Below are 20,875 nucleotides of genomic sequence, written 5' to 3'. Positions count from 1 at the left end.
AAAAAAGGAGAGCAGATCTCCCTGCCTTAATCCCTTCTTGGCTGGGAAAATATATTTTACATCCCATTTATTAAGATAAAGTACGTTACTGAATTTAGTACACCTGTCCATTCACCTTCTCCATCTTTCCCCAAAACCACATTTTTCTAGCACTTCTCCCAGAAATGGCTAATCTACATGAGCACTACAGTTCCCAATTAGAAAAGGCAACTTATCCCAATTTGGGTGAATTATTTCGTTAACACTGGGTATGACTAGGGTAACTTCTACCATAAAGATGGGGTAGGAAAATCATAAAAGAACATTACTTTCATCAGGCAAAAGGTACAACTATATACCAAGAAAAAAGAAAACATTCAAACTAAACCCAGATTAACATACTGCAGGAACTTTCCGTAGATAAATGATTATTATGTATATTTGGTTATTTTGAAGATCCAGCATCTTCTGACCTGCTACAATGCTCTTCAATTTTATTCCAATCAATGCTCGTTAACTGTGCCTCTAGTAGTGTAAGAGAAGCATCTAACTGCAATATTCTCCTGAACAATCACAAAACTAAAAACTATTAGCAACAACCATCTGGTCGTTCCAATCATTAAAATAGATGCACTTGAATTTTAATAGATTCTGCAACTTAAATTACAAAGAAGTGCATCAATTTTAAAGCATGTGGAATACTCGTAAAGTTAGAAAACTTGGAAGTTTGTATGGACACTGCTTTGCAACTTGCCATTTGATCATCTAAGTTGGGATCAAAATTGGTAGAAATGCATTGATAAATTGTTTGTTGGAAGAGCAAGGAACTTTAGGACAGAAATGATCCAAAACTTAACTATCAATTTTGAGGAGAAAACTCAAAAACAAATGATGCTTTGTAAGGTTTAGGTCCAAGGTTTGGGTCTGTGGGGTTAAGGGCGAGTCATGAGGGTTCATCTAGAGATATAAGGTTTTCATTTGATTAGGTTATTCTTTTAGGGCTGAAATTCCTGCAATATGTTGAATTTTTTAAAGAGAAAACAAAAAATAAATAACTCAAGATTGTGTTGAAGTTACTTTAAAAAAATCATTAAGCCTAGATGCTTCTTTAGTGAGGTTGAGCTTAGCAAAAGTTGGTGTTTTGACATGGACATGCACAGAATGGCATTGGTGTTTTCCATTGAGTGATAATGTTGGAGAGGTCTTTTTGTTTCAGTCTCATAACAGGGAAGACACATCTGAATTCTTACAGTTTGAGACTCAGAGGGTTTGAAGACCTGAGTTGCAGTTGGATTTCTTGTCCATGTTGGTTGGGAACTTTAAAAACAACGTTTTCTACATTACCAACACCACAAATATGGGAAGTAGAACCATCAGCTAGGGTATTTGGAATGTGGAGGACTAAGAAAAGAAGAAAAACACACCTAAAGTCCCAGTCATATAATTGGAAGCTCCAAAGTCAATAATCCAATGGGACGGTTTGGATGCCAAACAAGCTATACCTAAGTGGGCAAGGGTAGCAGTGTAGTTCTACGAGGAAGCCTAGAGAAACCTTTTATATTCATCATGTGGAACACTTGCCATCTCCTTCCTAATGCACTTACAAATGTAGAACGTGTCTGGTCAGCTTGTAAGTTTTCACCAACACCACTTGTCACAACATGATTGGCCAATGCAGATCATAACAAAAATTGATAGTATACCCCTCCATTCCATAGTATGTGCACTTCCTAGACCATTATTGTGTCTTCTACCATGACCTCCCCCTAAATCTCAACCTTCACTATGCCCACCACCGCGGTTAAACATAGGACCACATCGGCCTCCTCTTCTATTCCCATGACCTCCTCCTCTTGCCACTATGAAAGCAAACCTGTCAGAGATAGTGGGACTCTCTAAAGGTCCAATCAATGTTTTAAAACGTGGAGGTGTGATGCGAGGCGTTCCACTACCTAGAGGCGTGAGGCATAATTCAGAACGCAAGAGGCGTAAGCCTCCTAAACACAAGGAAGCGTAAGCCTCCTTAAGAGGAAGGGGTTAGGAGGAGGAGGATGAAGAGGAAGGGGGGATCTCATTTTTTCTTTATTTGTGATAAAAATCTTTTATATTAAGAAAAATAAAGATGCATAACATTAGTTGAAAGGGGGGGTCTTGTCGAAGCGGAGGCGAGAGCTCACTAGAGCGGAGCAAGACCCCCCTAGCACGCCTCATGGCGTTGTAGCCAAAGGATATACACAAACTTATGGCATTGATCATCTGGAAACATTTGCTCCAGTTGCTAAAATGAACTCCTATTCGTGTGGTCATTTCTCTTGTTGCCTATTACTCTTGGTCTTTATATCAAATGGATGTGAAGAATGCCTTCCTCAATGGGGGCTTACAAAAGGAAGTGTATATGGACTTACCACCTGGGGTGAGCTTTCCTAACAGTGAAGGAAAATTTTGTTGCTTAAAGAAGTCCTTGTATGGGCTCAAGCAATCTCCTAGAGCATGGTTTGACAAGCTCAGAAATGCCATCTTAAAGATTGGGTTTTCTCAATCTCAGGCAAACCACACTTTATTCATTAGAAGAGTTTATGGAAGAGTAACAATGTTGATAGTATATGTTGATGACATTGTTGTGACAGGTGACGATATCGTAGGTATCTCCCAGTTAAAGTCCTTCCTTGCTTCCAAATTTGAGATTAAAGACCTTGGTGATCTCCGATACTTTTTTGGCAATGAAGTTGCAAGATCTAAAAAGGGAATTTTTCTGTCACAAAGGAAATATGTACTTGATTTGCTTCATGAAGTTGGGAAATTAGGGTGTAAACTTGTAGAAACTCAATTGATCCCAACCACAAGTTGAGTGCTACTGAAGGAGAAGTTCTTCCAGACAGAGGGGTATATCAAAGATTGGTGGGCCGCCTTCTGTATCTCTGTTTGACTAGAACTGACATATCCTACGTTGTTGGAGTGGTTAGCCAATATATGCATGAACCTGGGACCTCTCATATGTAGGTAGTTAATAAAATTTTAGCCTATTTGAAAGGATGCCCTGGTAAAGGGATGTTGTATTCCAACTACAACCATCTAAAGATTGAGGCTTACACAGATGCAAATTGGGTAGGGTCCATTGATGATAGAAGATCAACATCTGGTTATTGTGCATTAGTCGGAGGCAATGTGGTTTCATGGAGAAGAAACAATCTGTGGTTGCTCGTTCTAGTACTGAGGCAGAATGCAGGGCAATAGCTCATGGAGTGTTTAAACTACTCTGGTTGAAGACCTTATTGGCTAAGATGGGCTCCAAGCGGATATCCCAATGAGACTATATTGTGACAATCAAGCAGCCATAAACATTACCCACAATCCTGTTCAACATGATCGTACAAAGCATATTGAGGTGAATAGACACTTTATTAGAGAAAAAATTGCTAGTGGAGAGATTTGCTTTCCTTTTGTAAGTTCGAAAGACCAACCAGCCGATTGCCTCACTAAAGGTGTTCACCACCCAAAGTTTGCTAAGAACCTTGCCAAGCTGGGCATGATTGACATATATGCCCAGCTTGATGGGGAATGTTGAGAAAGTTTAGGCAATGGTGTTTTTAGTCTTTACCTCTTCTCTTTGTACTCTTTTTGTATTTGGGCTCCCAAGTAGGGACCTCTTTGTAATTTCTTGTTTCAAAATATAAAATGCTTTTTGAGGGTGTGAATAGTAACAAGAACACACATTTGACAAATTCCTCTCTTCTTCTCCTTTCTCTCTTTCTTTCTTCCTTTCTCATACAAACCCTAGATTTACAATACTAGTTGACAACTAGAATAACTAAAATTAAAAAACTCCAACAATAGAAAACTAAGAAATATAAGAGCTTTAATGAACAAATTAGAATAAGAAAAATCAGAATAACTAATTTCCCTTTTTCCTCTGGTTTTCAAGATAGGATCCGTTATGAAAAACTAAACCTTAAACAAAATAATTAATTACCTTTATTACCTTTCTCTTAGATTTATTTTCTCCGTGTGGGTATCAAAATGGGGTTAAAGCAGACCCAACCAGCTATACCAAAAGGAGGCATAGAGCTATGTCTTCCTTTTTCTGTTTTGGTCTTGAATAATCTTATTCTAACAAGATATGTTTCCATGAGTAACCGGAATGAAGAAACTGGAAGGTTCATACCTGTGGACGTGGGCGAGTTTTTCCTCACAGAGGGCTGAGAATCGATTCAAAAAACGAACCATGTTCACAATGAAAATGTTCACCTGAGAAATTCAAGTCAAATCAATAATACTATCACGAGAGAGATACAGATAGACAGACAGACGGAGAGAAAATACCAAATAGAGAGTCCTCTGATCGGAGACAAAAAGAGCAACTTCTTGTTGTTGCTGCTGCTGCCGCTGCCGCTGCCATTGAACTGGGACAACTTCATCTGGAGAAGGGAAGGAAAGGGTCTTTCTCCACTGCATCCTCTACTTCTGCGGGTAAAAAGCAGATGTGAAGCAAATGCAACACCCAATTCCACAATTGTTTTTTACGGAGAGTTCAATATACAAAAAAACAACAAAACAAAAACAAAACAAAAACGAAACAAAAAGTCCACTATATGGTGCATGCACCAAATCGAACCGAACTGAAATTTCAGATTTGGTTCGATTCTGCATTTTGTAAAATAAATCAAACCAGAAATTTTAAATTTAAATAAATATATGTGTATAGTATTAATTTTAGAAGATTATAAAGATAATAATAATGTATCCAAATTTTTTTTATAAATTTTATAGATTTTTTTGTTTTTTATTATTAATCCGATGTAAATTTCAAAATCTAAATATGATTATATAAACACCCCATCCAAATATGTGGGATCGAGTTGTGAATTTTCAAGTATCATTGATAGGCCTATCTACTCGATTAGATTCTTCTTTTTGGTGTTTTTTTTTTGTTTATTTATCAAAAATAAAATGTAAGATTTAAGTAGAGGGAATTGATGAGGTGAAAAGTAGTAGTTCAATTAACAATTTAAATCTTACAATTAAATATGAACTAAATTCAAAAATGAATATTTTAGTCAGAAGAAAATTTCAAAATTTTATTCATATTTTTAATAATAGTGTAAATATAGAATTACAGATGTGCTCAATTTTTTCTATAATTTTTTTAAAATTTTTGTGTGTAAAATAATTATGATACGTCACACTTACTTTTTGTTTAATACAATAAATATATGATATTATACATGCACCTAAATGTTTTTTTTGCAAAATTTATGTATTTTTTATTTTTATATTTTATTAAATTTTATTATTTATTTATGACATTAAAGGTTAACACATTTAATCCAAAAGTTGAACTATTTATTATAGTTTTTATATTTCATTTTTGGCTAGTTTTAAATTATGTATTTAATTTTTATTATCAATAAAAATAATTATTGTTTATTACACTTATTTTTTAATTTGATTAATAAAAATATCATAAATGTGTCTAATTTTCTCTACATTTTTCTAATTTTTTATATTTATTTCTATTTTAAAATTTTTATTACTTAACTATGACTTTATAGGTTGATCAATTTGATTCGGATTGTTGAAAATAACTTAAATATAGAATTTAATAAGAGAAAATGAGATTTAATACCTAAGACTTCATGAGATGGGATTAAATGAAGTGAAAATTAATAATTGAATCTACATTTAAAGATGAATAAAATACATAAATATAGGCATTTTAGTAGCTATTAAAACTAGCATTTTAGTAGCATGTAAATTTATGCATATATATATGTTGTTTGGGCTTTCTAATTGGATTAAATGCAATGAAATGGCCCAACCCATATTAGAAACCACACCAAATTGTAACAAAATAGTTTGGTTTGGTTTACATACCACAATGGTTTGGTTTTGTTGAAGAATTTTATAGATCGTATTTTATTGCCTTAGTCTAAGATTTTCTTCAAACCGCACTGAACACACCCTATTTCCTCCCCCACCTAATCCCAGTAGAGATCGGCTTCCATCAGGGCACACCTGTGCCCACACCATTCTAATAGCCTTTCCCAACTTTGCAATGAGAATATCTCCCCATAAAATAAAGCATATAAGTATAGAGATATTCTCAATGCAAGGCACTAAAAACTACTCGAACGAGCTTTGCCCTGATTGAAGCCAAACTCATCCAAGTAAATGGCATACACTATTAGTGAGGGGGTGACCATTTCAACATGGTCAAAAATTGGGTCCAAATCAGACCCACAATTTTGAAAAGCCAAGCCTAGGCTTAATACTTCAAATTTAGTCGGCACCCAATTCTTCCCACATCAAACCCACCTGAAACCCCAACCCATGACCACCGCTAGTGGCGATTGGTAAGTGACACCTACCCCCCTCGTATTTTAACATATCATGATCTGTGATCACTAACACTAGTGGCTTTTAGGGTCAGTGATCACAGATGATCTATGATCAATGACATGTCTACTTTAACACTTAACCCTCCTTGTATTCTAAAAAGATCCAAGGCTGCATTTGTTTTTAGTGTAAATGTAAATTATCATAAAACTCCAACATAGACGCATTGGCACATGTTTGTTTTCGATGTAAATACAAATTGGTATAAAACTCCACTCGTAATCTGTATTTTCACACATTCATTTCAATGTAATGTTTACATCAAAAATGGATGTAAAAGATTCCAACGTTTGAGTTTTTCATCAATGATTGATGTAAATAATACATCAATTTTATCAATATAGAGTTACATCAATTATCACATCAAAAAAGCTCCATCGATCCACTAAAATTTTAAAATTATCGTTTGAGTTTTCCATCAACCGAGTGTTACATCGATGGATTTTCCACCAAAAACAAACGCAGCTAAAAAACGGAAGCTTATCATTGGCCATTTGGCTCATACATGTCTTTTTCTCACTTTCATACGTATCGCTGACGAAGGGTGTTGTTATTAGTGGTAGCCTGCCAAGTGTAGCATTCCAAACTGCTAAATGGTTTCAAAAGGTTAATGAGACAAGGCAATAACAAAAACCCTTGCAGCCTTGCCTCAATAACTTAGCTCAAGCCTTGGGTTGGCTGAATGCGGCTCAAATAATACTTTATACATATAATCGTCCCCTTTCCATTAATCAATTAATTCATTTGGGCGTTAATATAATGCCGATACTTAACTGCGCCTCACGGTAATCCCAAAATTACAATTTATGATGCCGCTCAACTAGTGTTTCAAAATACAGATAAAATTGGGATCTGTTCCTCGCAGAGCGCGCCTTACACAGACTTTACAGTTACATTTTATCCTGTATTGAGAATAGATTTATTCACGGGTTGGGCTTCGGGCCTGATTTACACTGTCGGGTTTGAGCTTCGGAATCCATTTAAAATTTGGCAAACATCAAACCCTGACCCTGGCCTATGGACAAGTCTAATTGAGAGCATCTCCCATGTGCGGCCAGGACAGGTTGTGAGGTCAGTGTGAGGCCGATATGTGAGTAAATCCAGACTCATAAAAAGAGTGGTAAAACTAAACAGCAAAAAATAAAACGGAAAAGTACGAATAGGTTAATGCAAATTTCTGATTTCCACTGCAGATTTATAAACAATCAAAATATTAACAATCCACACTCTATGCATCAATGCCCGCCCATGAATTAGCATCAATTCCGAATTGACACCTACCCCAACAGTAATTTGGACCTACAAATTCTGATCCTGGGTTGAACTGTCATTCTCCCAAAAAGAAAAGATGGGGTACACGGTAGAGAAAAAAAAAAGACTAGGGTGATTGACGGCATCCAAAACTCAAAGCACCACTCGGTAATTTTGCAAAACTTTAGAAATGGCACCAGCAAATCTAAATCAACATAAATTACTGGCTGCAGGTGTAAGACTGTAAGCCCTCAATAGGAGTCATTCTCAGACGCGCCTCTAATTAATTTAGGTTAAGAAGCAAACAGCTTTCTTCTACTCCCATAAATGAACATGGAATCCTCAATTTAGCGGTGCCAGAATTTCTGTGCTTCACCGCTTCCAAAGATCACCAGAATAAATTCTCTCAACTGCAAGAATAAGATGTAACAACCACCGTGAGAATGCAATTCATCAGAAAACAGTGTAAGGTTGTGCCTTGATACAAAGACATAGCCCATCGAACTTAGTAGTTTAATTATCTATTTAACAAGAACCAATTAATTGAATCTCAATTCTCAAGGATTATTTTTCCATCCAACTTAGTAGTTATCTTTTTACATTCTTCTCATTACGTTATAAGAAAATAGTACATTAGATATCACTTTTTTTTTGCTACTAAGATAACACCTTATTTATTACAGAAGTAATTGATTCTGTTTATCTAATTTTTATTTTTATAATATATTTTAAATATTTATATTTTACTATTATATTTATGACATCACAGGTCAAACTGTTTGACTAGACAGTTGAACCACTGACCCAAAAACAGAGGCCCAAGCGGTTCCATTTCCTGCTCAGTTTTTTAAAACCTTTGTTTATAATTACTATCAACAAAAAGCTTTTCAGAATGGTAAATTTAACGAAAAATCAGTTTCTAAAAAGGGAAAATTCCCAATTAATACCCTGTACTTTGGGCCTAGTGCTACTTTGGTCCCTGAACTTTAAAAACGTGTCAAGTCAGTACCAACCATTAAGTGGCATTTGAAAAGACACAAATGTCCTTTGAGTGTCATCTAATTCTCTTTATCAACCATCCAAATATTGACAAAAATGAAATGTCCCAAATCCTTGTCTCTTCTATTCAAGAAAGTTTGGAATCATGTCTTAGTTGACATTTTAGTGACCCCAAGTTTCTTGAATAGAAGAGGCAAGGATTTGAGACTGTTCATTTTTTATCAATGTTTGGATGGTTGATAAAGAAAATTAGATGACACTCGAAGGGCATTTTTTGTCATTTCAAATGCCACTTAACGACTGGTTAACGAGCTGATTAATGGTAAGTACTAAATTGGCACATTTTGAAAGTTTGGGTACTGAATTGTATGTTTTAAAGTTTGGGGGCCAAACTGGCACTGGGCCCAAACTATAGGGTGCTATTCGAGAATTTTCCCTACTAAAAATAAACTGGCAATACTGATTTAATACTCCATCATTTACAATTTTAAGTGGGCCAGACATCGTTTTCTAAGTTCGAGCAGTAATGCATCTGAAAAGATTACACTCAGTCTTCAATGTAACCAGATTTATGCATAACCCCAAAACCATGAAGAACATAAAGGAATTAATAGTAATAAAAGAGACCACAAGTCTGGTCGTTTGAGAAGGTTCTACTATATAGAATGACTATTAAATTCCTCAAAACACAATGAAATTAACAGCTACAAAAGTAGATAGAATGAAGCTTACTAGGAATGTCAGATCAGATTCCAATTAAGAATTCAATAGACAATGGATTTGCTTGAACCAAGCACGAACTAATCTGAAACCAAAGACATAATCTTGACAGAATATAGAGAAAAAGGACCACCAAAACTTCAACACTCAACATTCTTTTCCATTCAGCTAGTCGCCATGTGCATAATGCACCAGCATGACTCCTTTTCTAGTTTATCCTTTTTCGGCTCTGCCTTTTGCCCAAGAAAGGCAGCAATCATGACCTCCCTTAATAAGCTTCATCTCTGACGTCGTCCTTCTGTCCCAAACACCTGATCAATCTTAACTCTTAATCTTCTTTAGCTCCATTTGTCCTCTCTTGCATGGTAACTCGAGCTTTTCCCAGAAAAATTAAGCACCTACAACAAAGGACTGAAGGAGCAGATTCTACAGTAAGCCCTAATTCTAGATTTCTTTCCCTAGTTCTTTGAAACAGAGATCAGAGAATACAACCCACCAACACCACCTGATTATGCAACTTTGGTGGAGAGCAAAGATGAGCCTCAGTTGTCCACCTGGCTTCTTCCAGGAGACCATGGCCATCTTGAAGTTTGACAATGTCCAAGGACAAAAATCTTTGTCTCACCCAAAGGTACAAAGAGGTAACAAGAGATAAAACAGGGAGAGAGAGAGAGGCAACAGACAGAGAGGGTGCTCCAGCGATGGTTGTGTGTTTCAATAACCATCTAAAGGTTACAGGGATGATTAAAGAAGTAATGGAAATTCTGTTATGGGGGCAGGGAGCATTGAATATAGAGAATCCAAGGGCTGATTGGGGCTAATTCTCAACTCATTTTGTTCTTTATTTTCCATGTTAAGGAACTTGGGAATATCATTATAGAATGTATCATATTTGTACAGCTTATTTTATTTTTGTACGAGGACAAAATGGTCCTTTCTCACATTTGATTCTTAATAATATATAAGCTATTTATTCTTTGAGGTGTGTGCAAGTGTTACACCCACACACACCCATTCAAGCTGTGTTTTTTTCTAACTGCTGACATGGTTGTATCAGAGCTGGTACGATTGATTGAATTTGCACGAAGTTTTTGAACCTGCTGTTTGAGGATTAAATTAAAGACTTCTTTGGCTCATCTATCTGGAGAGATCAATCCAGCCTCTTTTTTCCTTAGTATCTTTTGATTGGCAATTGACTCCTCTTTGGGAGGGTTTCTTTCTGGTCTGCAAACTAGTTCTTTTTGTACTGCTACCTGTTATTTCCTCCACATGGGTGCTTCCTTCACTGGGAAGACTGCATATCTGTGTGCTGGTTTCCTTTTCCAGCTATTCCTTTATTTCTCCTGCTATTCTTTTATGAGATGACACCAGATTTGATAGATTTGCTGCTTGATTTCTTCTATCTTCTCATTGAAACACCTTTATCTTTTGCCTTGGGCTGTTTTATTTGGTGATTTACTGCTGAAATGGCATTAGACAAAGGGGAAATTTTATCTCTCAGGTTCAATGGATTTAACTATGCACTATGGAGATTTCATTTTCAATTTTTTTGAAGGGACTTTGGGATTACATTGATGGTTTGGTTTCTAAGCCTGATGATTCAGATGTTAAGAATTTCTAGCTGTGGAGGATAGATAATGTAAAAAATGCTTCTTGGATTCTCAACTAATACTGATGTGGCTATTCCCATGAGGGGGTCTTCAGACTGCCTGGGAGATGTTTAATTACTTGGAGAAGGTCTATGAACAATCTAATATATCTCGTCAGTACCAAATTGAAACTAAAATCTTCTCCTACAGTCAAAGAGAGAAAAGAATACAAGAATACCATGCTCGTTTTGTGAACTTGTGGATTGAGGATGAATTAGTTCATTTAGGTTAATCTTCACCTGATTGTTGCATCAAAGTTATGAAGGACACTTTGATAAGAGGGAAGATTATGCATTTTCTGGTGCACTTAAGATCTGAAATTCTGAACGTGAGGTGATCAGGTCGAATATTTATAGAAGGGCACCATTCCTAGTTTGGAACTTTTAAGAGTTATAGGCAGTAGGACAATGACTTTATTTTACATAATTAGGGATAGTATTGTAAGTTTACCCTTTATTTATATAATAAAATAAGTAGGGCAGCGGATAGAGACATATTCTTCTTCTCATTATTCCTGGTTTCTTTTATTTTAATATTGTATGTTTATATATAAATATTTCCTTTTCTTCTTCCTCCTGGTTTCTTTTGTACATAAGTTGGGAACTGGACTTGATAGGTTTGATTTTTATTTTTTTTTTTATATCTTCGGAAAGTTTACACAATGGGGTAGCCCATCCCCCAACCCATACCCCCCCAACCTAGGTGCAGGCGGGATTCGACCCCAAGTCTTCGCTACGAACAGCAGGAGACCTTACCAACCCGCTGGTTGATAAGTTTGATTTTCGAGCTACTAGATGTGTTCTTCTTGGTTATTGTCAAAGACAAAAAGGGTATAAATGTTATGACCCCCATCCTTGGAAAATCCTTTGTTGTTCCTGATGTCGCATTCTTTGAAACCTTACCTTTCAACTCTAGTATCCACCTTCTGTTCCACTTCCCCCGCTCCACTAGTGATCCATTTGTTCCTCTTCCCACTCTTGAAGAGCCCATACAGCCACCAATTCATAGAGTGCACTCCAGACATGAAAGGGAGATCGATATTCTAGCTATAGTGCCCACTCCAACTAATCCACCATCAACACCTCCACCATCAACAGATTCTCCATCAATTGACTTAAACCTTCCCATTGCTCTTCATAAAGGTTAACCATCCCATTTTCCATTATGTTTTTCTTGCTCACTTGTTTCCTAGCCATCAACAATTTGTCTCCTTCCTTTCACCAAACCTTCCCATTGCTCTTCGTAAGGAATAACCATCCCATTTCCCATTATGTTTTTATTGCTCACTTGCTTCCTAGCCATCAACAGTTTGTCTCCCTCCTTTCTTCTATTTATGAGAAGCTTTCACATCCTAATGCAGTACAAAAGAAGGCCAATAAGTTCTATGCAAGTTGGGACCATTCCAAGACACATAAGAAGTAGAAATGACGCCACCGGCCCATCTTAGTAAATATTTACCGATATAGCATCACCACAAGAATTCTATCTTAGTACGTTTTTACCAAGTTGGCGCCATCTCAAAGTGTCCATCTTAGTTCGTTTTTACCAAGATAGCATTATTTCGAATTTATATTCAATTAGGACTTTCCTTTTAAAGGATTTTAATAGGATTCTATTTTGGAGTGTTTTCTTAGATTAGGATTTTCTTTTTTAAGGAGTTTTAGTAGGATTTTATTATGGAGTGTTTTCATATTAGGAATAGGAGACATAAGGGTGTATGCCTATATAAAGAGTAGCTAGGGGAAGGCTAAGGCAGTTCTCTTGTTATCAATTTTCTCTTAATTGTTTAGTGAAGAATCTTCTTCCTAAAATTCAACTTCTGTTCTTTTTTTTTAAGCTTTTCTCACGTGTTTCGTTTCCGTTTTGCATCAGTTGGTATCAAAGCTCAAGTTGATCCTTCTTCGGATTATGGCTCCTAAGAAGAAACAAGTAGCTCACATCATGGAGCAGGAACCCAACAACAAAACACAAGGAGAGATAGCGGAGCTGAGAATACAAGTTGAGGCACTTGCTGAGAAGGTGAAATCGTTGCATTCCCGGTTGGAAACAGGGGACAACGACTCCAATGCAAGTATCTCCATATGTTCCCTTTCATCATCAAGGCAAGCAACTAGATTGGCTGTAGTTGCGGGTGGTGACCAAAGACGGTGGCAAGCAGATCTCAAGGTTGAGATTCTGGAATGCCAAGGAGGCATGACTCTAGAAGAATTCATGGATTGGCTTTTCGTGATAGAAGAAATCCTTGAATTCAAGGAAGTTCCGGAAAATAAGATTGTGTCCTTAATAACCACTCGGTTTAGAGGACGAGCAGCAGCATGGTGGCATCAATTGAAGGTTATGTGACAGAGAAGAGGCAAGGAAAAGATTAAGACATGGGAGAAACTCAAGGCAAAGATGAGGCCAGAATTTCTACCCCATAATTATATTCGTTTACTTTATCAAGAATTGCAAAATCTAAAGCAAAGAACTGATACAGTAGATGAATATACAAAGAAGTTTCATCTGTTAGTGGCCCGGAATGAGTTAGTGAAACCGAAGACCAAATGGTGGCTAGATATATAAGTGGGTTGAGATCAAAACCGAAGACCAAGGGTGTGGACCTAATCAAAACCAGGTGGATCCACCTGGACTGAAGTGTTTTAAGTGTGGTGAACCAGGCCATAAATCTATTGAATGTGTGAGGGGTGATAAAAGAAAGGGGCGATGTTTGTAGAAGATGAGAGTGAAACCCAATTAGGTTAAAAAAAAGCAATTTGACCGTGTATGGTGTGATGTTGGTTAAAAAAGAGACCGGTGTTGTGTATGCTTTAATTAACAAGGGGCTTGACTTGAAATGTGTGGAGACTCCAAAGGAGGTGAGGCCTTTGCTTGATGAATTTAGTGATGTGTTCCTCGAGGATTTACCAGCAGGATTACCACCATTAAGGGATATCCAACATTGCATAGATTTAACACCGGGTGCTAGTCTCCCCAACAAGGCCCATTACAAAATGAGTCCCACTGAACATGAGGAGTTGCAAAGGAAAGTAGATGAATTGATTGCTAAAGGGTTCATACAAGACAATATGAGTCCATGCGCGGTTCCCACTTATTAGTACCGAAAAAGGATGGTACTTGGAGGATGAATGTTGACAGCCAAGTAATTAATAAGATAACCATCAAATATCGATTTCCGATTCCACGTTGGGATGACATGTTGGATCAACCTGCTAGGGCCAAGGTGCTTACTAAGTTGGACTTGAAATCAAGCTACCATCAAATTAGAATTTTTCTCGGTAATGAATGGAAGACAGCATTCAAGATGCGGGATGGTTTGTATGAATGGCTAGTGATGCCATTCGGTTTGTCCAATGCACCAAGCACATTCATGAGGGTCATGAACCAGGTTCTCAAGCCTTTTATTGGAATGTATGTTGTGGTATACTTTGATGATATTCTCATATATAGCATTGATATGAACTCCCATTTGTTGCATCTTCGAGATATACTTGTGACTTCGCGCAAGGAGCAACTTTATGCAACCATGAAGAAGTGTATTATTGCCATAGATCGGGTCTTATTCCTTGGATATATCATCTCAAGGGAAGGAGTTTCTATAGACCCAGAGAAGGTTCATGCCATTGTTGAGTGGCCCATCCCCAAAACACTTACTGAAGCACGAAGTTTTCATGGTCTTGCAAACTTCTATCAGTGACTCATTAGCAACTTCAGCACTGTTATGGCACCATATACAGACTATATGAAGGCTACAACCAATTTTGTGTTCACCACTGAAGAAGAGAGAGCCTTCATTGGGATTAAGGCACGGTTGACAACTGCACCCGTGCTAGCCCTTCCCAACTTCGAGCAACCCTTTGAGGTTGATTGTAATGCTTCTAAGGTTGGAATCGGTGTTGTTCTCAGCCAAGGTGGCCAGCCCATAGCCTACTATAGTGAGAAATTGAATGAATCATGCCTCAACTACTCAACTTATGATGTGGAATTCTATGCTATGGTACAGAAGCTTAAGAACCTCCAAGAAAAAGTCCACAACAAGCTGAAAGTAGCCAATGCTAAGTACAAACAATATGTTAATGGAAAAAATGAGGAAGGTAGTATTTGATACGGGAGACTAAAGCTACCCAACCATATACGTACCCATGATGTTTTCAATGTCAAACACTTGGTACCTTATGTTGGCGATCAATCAGATGATGATTTGAATCCGAGGACGGATTCTCCCCAACCCGGGGAGGATGATGTAGTACAGGAGAAGGCCAATAAGTTCTATGCAAGTTGGGACCATTCCAAGACACATAAGAAGTAGAAACGACGCCACCGGCCCATCTTAGTAAATATTTACCGATATAGCATCACCACAGGAATTATATCTTAGTACGTTTTTACCAAGTTGGCGCCATCTCAAAGTTTCCATCTTAGTTCGTTTTTACCAAGATAGCATTATTTCAAATTTATATTCATTTAGGACTTTCCTTTTGAAGGATTTTAATAGGATTCTATTTTGGAGTGTTTTCTTAGATTAGGATTTTTTTTAAGGAGTTTTAGTAGGATTCTATTATGGAGTGTTTTCATATTAGGAATAGGAGACATAAGGGTGTATGCCTATATAAAGAGTAGCTAGGGGAAAACCAAGGCAGCTCTCTTATTATCAATTTTCTCTTAATTGTTTAGTGAAGAATCTTCTTCCTAAAATTCGACTTCTGCTCTTTTCTTTGAAGCTTCTCTCACGTGTTTTGTTTTCGTTCTGCATCACATCCCCTGACGAGAAGAAGGCAATGGACGAAGAATTTCATATTCTTCATTCCAATCATACATGGTATTTGGTTTCCTTAGCTCATGGAAAGCAAATAAATGGATGTAGGATGTAGGTGGGTGTATATAGTTAAGCATTGACACGATGGTAGTGTTGAACAATATAAAGCTTGTTCGTTGGCTAAAGCATATACCCAAACCTATGGCATTGACTACTCTGAAATCTTTTTCTTATTGCTAAGTTGAGATCAGTAAGTTTGTAAAGACATGATAATCCAAATAAAGTGGATTAGGAGATCTGAAAACAACATAGCGGATGGGTTAGTAGCTAAACAAGGAATTCAGAGACAATCCATGTTTTGGGTTGTTTTCTAAATATTGGAATTGTTTTTTGGGCTTGTTCTTTGCCCACAACTGTTTGTTGTACTCCTTTTTAAAACTGATAAATCAATTTTTGTGTTGCTGACCAAAAAAAGTTGGGATCAGTAAAGGTGGTAATATCATTAGAAGCACACTTTGGTTTGGTAGATGCAGACTGTGGTAAGAACTTGGTTTGCGTAAACGCAGTATTGATCACTCGATTTTTAGTAGAGATACTTCTTCTAGGAAGATTATCTTGGTTGTCTATGTCAGATGTAATTATCACTAGTAGTGATGTTCAAGGTATTGACAAGTTGAAGCAATTTTTACAATAGCAATTTCAGACCAATGATTTGAGACACATGAAGAATTTCTGGGAAATTGAAGCAACAAGGTCAAGATGGGGGCATTTCTCCATTATAATGGAAATATGTACTTGATTGGTTGGATGAAACTGAGCTGTTAGGAGCTAATCTAGTTCCCATGGATCCCAATGTTAAGATGACTAATAGAGGTACAGGACAGGTATAACCTTCAGTGTGGGAGTTTTGAGTCAATTTATGCAGAGTTCTAGATCTAGTCATTGGGAAGGCAATAGTTAGGGTGACTACTTAAAAGGTGCTCCAAGTCGAGGCTTGTTATATAAGAAAGGGAGAGGGTTGTTATTGGAAGGACATTTAGATGCAAATTGGCAAAATCCTCAGTGGATAGAAAGTTGACCACATGTTATTGCACTTTCTTAGGCGAGAATCTAATCATGCGGGAAGTAAGAAGCAAAGTGTGGTTGCCAGAAGTAGTGCTAAGGTTAAGTACAGGGCAATGGCGCATACAACTTGTGAGCTAATCTGGTTGAAGCATCTCCTCCAAGAGATTGAAACATCTGTGTTTGAGCCTATAAAATTGTTTTGTGACAATCAAGCTGCTACACGTATTGCTTCCAACCCAATTTTTCATGAAATGGCTATACAATGGTTGACTACCATTTTGTAAGAGAGAAAGTTGCAAATGGTACAGTTGTTACCTCATGCCCCCATGTCAGGTTGGAGGATCAGCTAGTCGATTCCTTCACTAAAAGTCTAAGTTGTTTAAGGATAGATTACATTTGTACAAACTGGAACTTTATGATATTTATGCTCCAACTCGAGGAGGAGTGTTAGGAGTTATAGGTGGCAAGACAAAATGCCTTTATTTTACATAATCAAGGGAAGTTTTGTAATGCTACCTTTTATTATATAATAAAATAAGAAGGGCAGTAGATACAGACATACTCTTCTAATTCGACCTAGTTTACTACTCTCTTCTTCTCATTATTCTCGGTTTCTTTTATTTTTCTCTTGTTCTCTAAATCGATTTCAAGGCTGCATTTGTTTGCGATACAAACACCGAACCAGGGTATATGCACCCCGGTTTGCGTTTGCGAGCGTTTGTTTGAAACATAAAAAAGTAACGACTATCAAAGTAAAATTGCATTTTCTGACACTTTTGCACTCTAAAAAGATAGCATTTGTACCTATTTTTTGGATACAAATTTGTGTTCATTTGATAATTAACTTTTTGACCAAAGTTGAGGCATTGAAGCATAAGATAGTTGGAGCATTTAATGATGGGCCCACACCTTTGCACCGATTTCAAACAAACAGGATGAATGCAAAAACAGTTTAAAATGTGAACCGTATTTGCATTCATGAACCGAAAAATGGGTAAATATGTAATGTACATATTTGCGTTTGCATTGCAACCAAAAGCAGCCCAAGTTGTTTTTAAGATGCAATCTTGGGAGAATTCCTCAGGGAAAAAACGAGGTTGATCACTAAGTCTACTATTAATGGGAAACATGATTCTGGAGTTAAGATTACATTTCTTGCAAATAAGTCCACACTAAAGAATGCTTTGTCCCAAGAGAAGATGTTAAGAATGCAAGGAGTAGGTCACATGATTTCTCACTGTAAGAAAAAGAACATGTGTACCTATCACAGTGTTTTAAAAGCGAAAGGCGCACAAAAAGCAACAGGTTCCAAATGCGCCTGAGGCGCAAGGCGCAAGGCGAGGCACACGCCTTTTTAAAAAAGGCACACAAAATAAAAATAAAAAACTAAAAATAGAAAAAATAGAAAAAAAAAAACATGTAGAAATTCTAAGACATTAGGAAAATATCAAAAAACAAAGTTAATTACTTAATTATTAGCTCAATTGGTTAGAATTAGATACTTAGATTATTAGACATTACTCATTAGAGGTAATGTAATCAGCTTATCAGCAATCTGAAGTTAATGAATCAGGAAAATATGCAAATATGCAATCATCAATTATCAATCTTGAATCTACAGAAATAAAAATTAGAGATATACTCATAAACTGATAAAGTATGAAATCAGCAATGGTTCAATATAAAAATTAAGAAATCAGCATGATTAAATATAAAAGAATTATAGAATATGCAAATACAATCAGCATTAAATATAAAAGAATTAAAGAATATGCAATCAGCAATGATTCAATTGGTTAATCAGGAAAATATGCAATAAGTACAGAATTAAGAAATCAGTATTAAATAATTAAAGGAGACTAGACTACAAAAAAATAATAATAACAGAACAGTATAACACATTCAAATTCAATGATTCAATATAAAAATATAAAATATAAATATAAAAAAATTAAAGAATATGACATATGAACAATTGAGCACAACCTATACAACATAAGATAATCAGCATTAATGAAGTTAACACTTAAAAGACACTTACCTCTTGGTATCAGTATCCTCTCCATGGCTCACACCGTTACACTCACAGGTAACAAAATCAATATAAAAATTAATCCTTTATTGTAATAGGCAAGTAAGGAATCAGATTTGAAAAATATTTCAAAAAACAAGCTATATATTGAGTCATAGACAGTTTTCTACCCAAAAAATGAGTCAGACAATTTTCTACAAAACAAAATCATAGACAATTTTCTATATATATAAAAAAAAAAGAGTCGTAAGGTTTCAGTTCAGCCATTCTTCAAGACTCAATGTCTCAATCAGTATCCTCATCCTCTAATCATCTTCATCTTCACTTGGAAGTTCAACTTCATCTTCATTGTCATCTGACTTGTAGTCATCAAAATCCTCTTCCATTTCTTCTTCAACTTCTTCTTCCTCTTCTTCATCTTCCAATTGAAGCTGTCTTGGTCTTTTTCCACTAGATTTTGTTGTTCTTGCTTGGGAAGTTGAAGCTCTAGACCTTGTATACCTTAGTGGCTCTTCAACTCCAGAAGCACAAGCAACATCTCCCCATGTTAGTGTATCATTATCAAACACCAAATCAGCTTCTGCACCATCCTCGTCACATCCTACCTCCCCCATTAACCATTCATTACTCTCATATATATCTTTTAATGAAATGGGGTCATTGGTGCTACGTGAGTCAAAACTTTCTTTAAGCATCTAGTTGAACTTAACAAATACCAAGTCATTCAATCGCTTCTGATCCAACCGATTTCTTTTCTTAGTATGAATCTGTTAATTCAAAAAATTAAATAAGTATAAATTTAAGATAGTTTATTCAAAAAAAAATTGAAGTATTTGAGTGTAGTAGTTTGGCATACATGCTCAAATACGCTCCAATTTCGCTCACACCCCGATGCACTACATGTCGAACTTAGAACTTTCACTGCAATCTTTTGTAGATTCGGGGTAGAAGCACCAAATATGGTCCACCGATCAGCTAAAAAATATAAATATTAACTAAATTAGTGATGATTAGACAAACTAAAAATATTAAGATAATCAAATATTGTATTAATTATTAAATCAATGTTATTTACCTGGTGCTTTAGTCTTCCTCTGGGAAATAGCCATATCAAAACCAAAAATGCCTTCTGCATTCTTGTACTTGGATATTTCATCAATGATTACACTTCTCTTGTTCTTGTCCTTCTCAAGCATCTCAATTACTTTAAAAAGCCCCATCATAACCTCTTCATCTGTTTCAAGTCTCTCTTGATCATCATAATAAAATTGGGGGTTTAAAAAGTAACCAACTGCATGCAATGGTTGGTGGAGTTGGCATTCCCACCTCTTATCAATAATTTCAAAAATTTCATATTTTTCTTTCCTTCCACCAAATGCCTTGTCAATGGCCTCCTTTGCTCGATCCATAGCCTCATAAATGTAATCCATGTAAGGCCTGCTTTCACGATCCACCAACCTTAATACACAAACAAGAGGGCCACACACTTTAAGAGTAAAGATGACATTATTCCAAAATGTGGGCATCATGACTGTCTCCCCTATTCTTTTCCCTTTTGCTTCTTTTATCCATCTGCTATCACTCCATTCCTTTGAGTTGAATAAACCTCTCAAATTCTTTTTTTGTTTGTATATACTCTACAATGTGAGAAAGGAAGTAGCAAAACAGGTTTTTGCTGGCCTAATCAATCTTTGATTTGTGAACTTCCTCATCAGGTTCAATAAACCTGGATGGTTATAGATATAACCCATAAGTGCAATTGCCCTCTCAATTGTTCTCTTCACAGTAGGCAACTTTCCAATGTCTTCCAATATCAAGTCTAAGCAATGGACAGCACACAGTGTCCATGTCAGATGAGGATGCTTTGCCATCAAAAATTTCCCTAATAATACAAGAAAACAATTCAAGAAATAAGAATTAAGAAATGTGACTCTAACATGTCAAAAGACTAAAGTTAAATAGAAATAATAACAAAGTATAAAACCGGCTAGGACATAATTTGATGCGTTGTTAGTAATAACTTGGAGAACATTT

The 20,875-nt window shown here is 36.3% G+C and overlaps 2 protein-coding genes across 8 annotated transcripts in view; both read right to left on the bottom strand.

Annotated features, from left to right (window-relative positions):
- Window positions 1-283: 283 nt before the first annotated feature.
- On the bottom strand, window positions 284-4,512 carry LOC104591933 (uncharacterized). Its single transcript, XM_010251088.3, has 3 exons — window positions 4,300-4,512; window positions 4,142-4,224; window positions 284-542 (listed from the first exon to the last, which is right to left on the bottom strand). Exons 1-3 carry the CDS (start codon window positions 4,429-4,431, stop codon window positions 425-427), a joined length of 333 nt encoding a protein of 110 aa, XP_010249390.1. The 5' UTR covers window positions 4,432-4,512; the 3' UTR covers window positions 284-424.
- Window positions 4,513-7,536: 3,024 nt separating this feature from the next.
- ASHR2 (ASH1-related protein 2) overlaps window positions 7,537-20,875 on the bottom strand; it is a 35,326-nt gene continuing 21,987 nt past the window's right edge. For 4 of the 7 annotated variants that reach the window (XR_002022386.2, XR_016085770.1, XR_016085771.1 and 1 more), the window contains 3 exons: window positions 19,917-20,723; window positions 19,698-19,816; window positions 9,761-19,608 (listed from right to left, as the gene is read on the bottom strand). Coding sequence is in view for 1 of the 7 variants with exons in the window: in XM_088904034.1 (XP_088760160.1) it covers window positions 19,537-19,608; window positions 19,698-19,816; window positions 19,917-20,370 (645 nt within the window). In the remaining 6 variants the exon portion in view is untranslated. The other 3 variants (XR_734349.3, XM_010251089.3, XM_010251091.3) reach the window with 2 other exon arrangements.

The sequence above is a fragment of the Nelumbo nucifera genome, chromosome 4, assembly GCF_055504915.1.
Source record: "Nelumbo nucifera cultivar China Antique chromosome 4, China Antique-T2T, whole genome shotgun sequence".
NCBI classification, from domain to species: domain Eukaryota; kingdom Viridiplantae; phylum Streptophyta; class Magnoliopsida; order Proteales; family Nelumbonaceae; genus Nelumbo; species Nelumbo nucifera.
The sequence above is the reverse complement of the archived record's forward strand: the minus strand, read 5'-3'. Positions and strand labels throughout refer to the sequence as shown.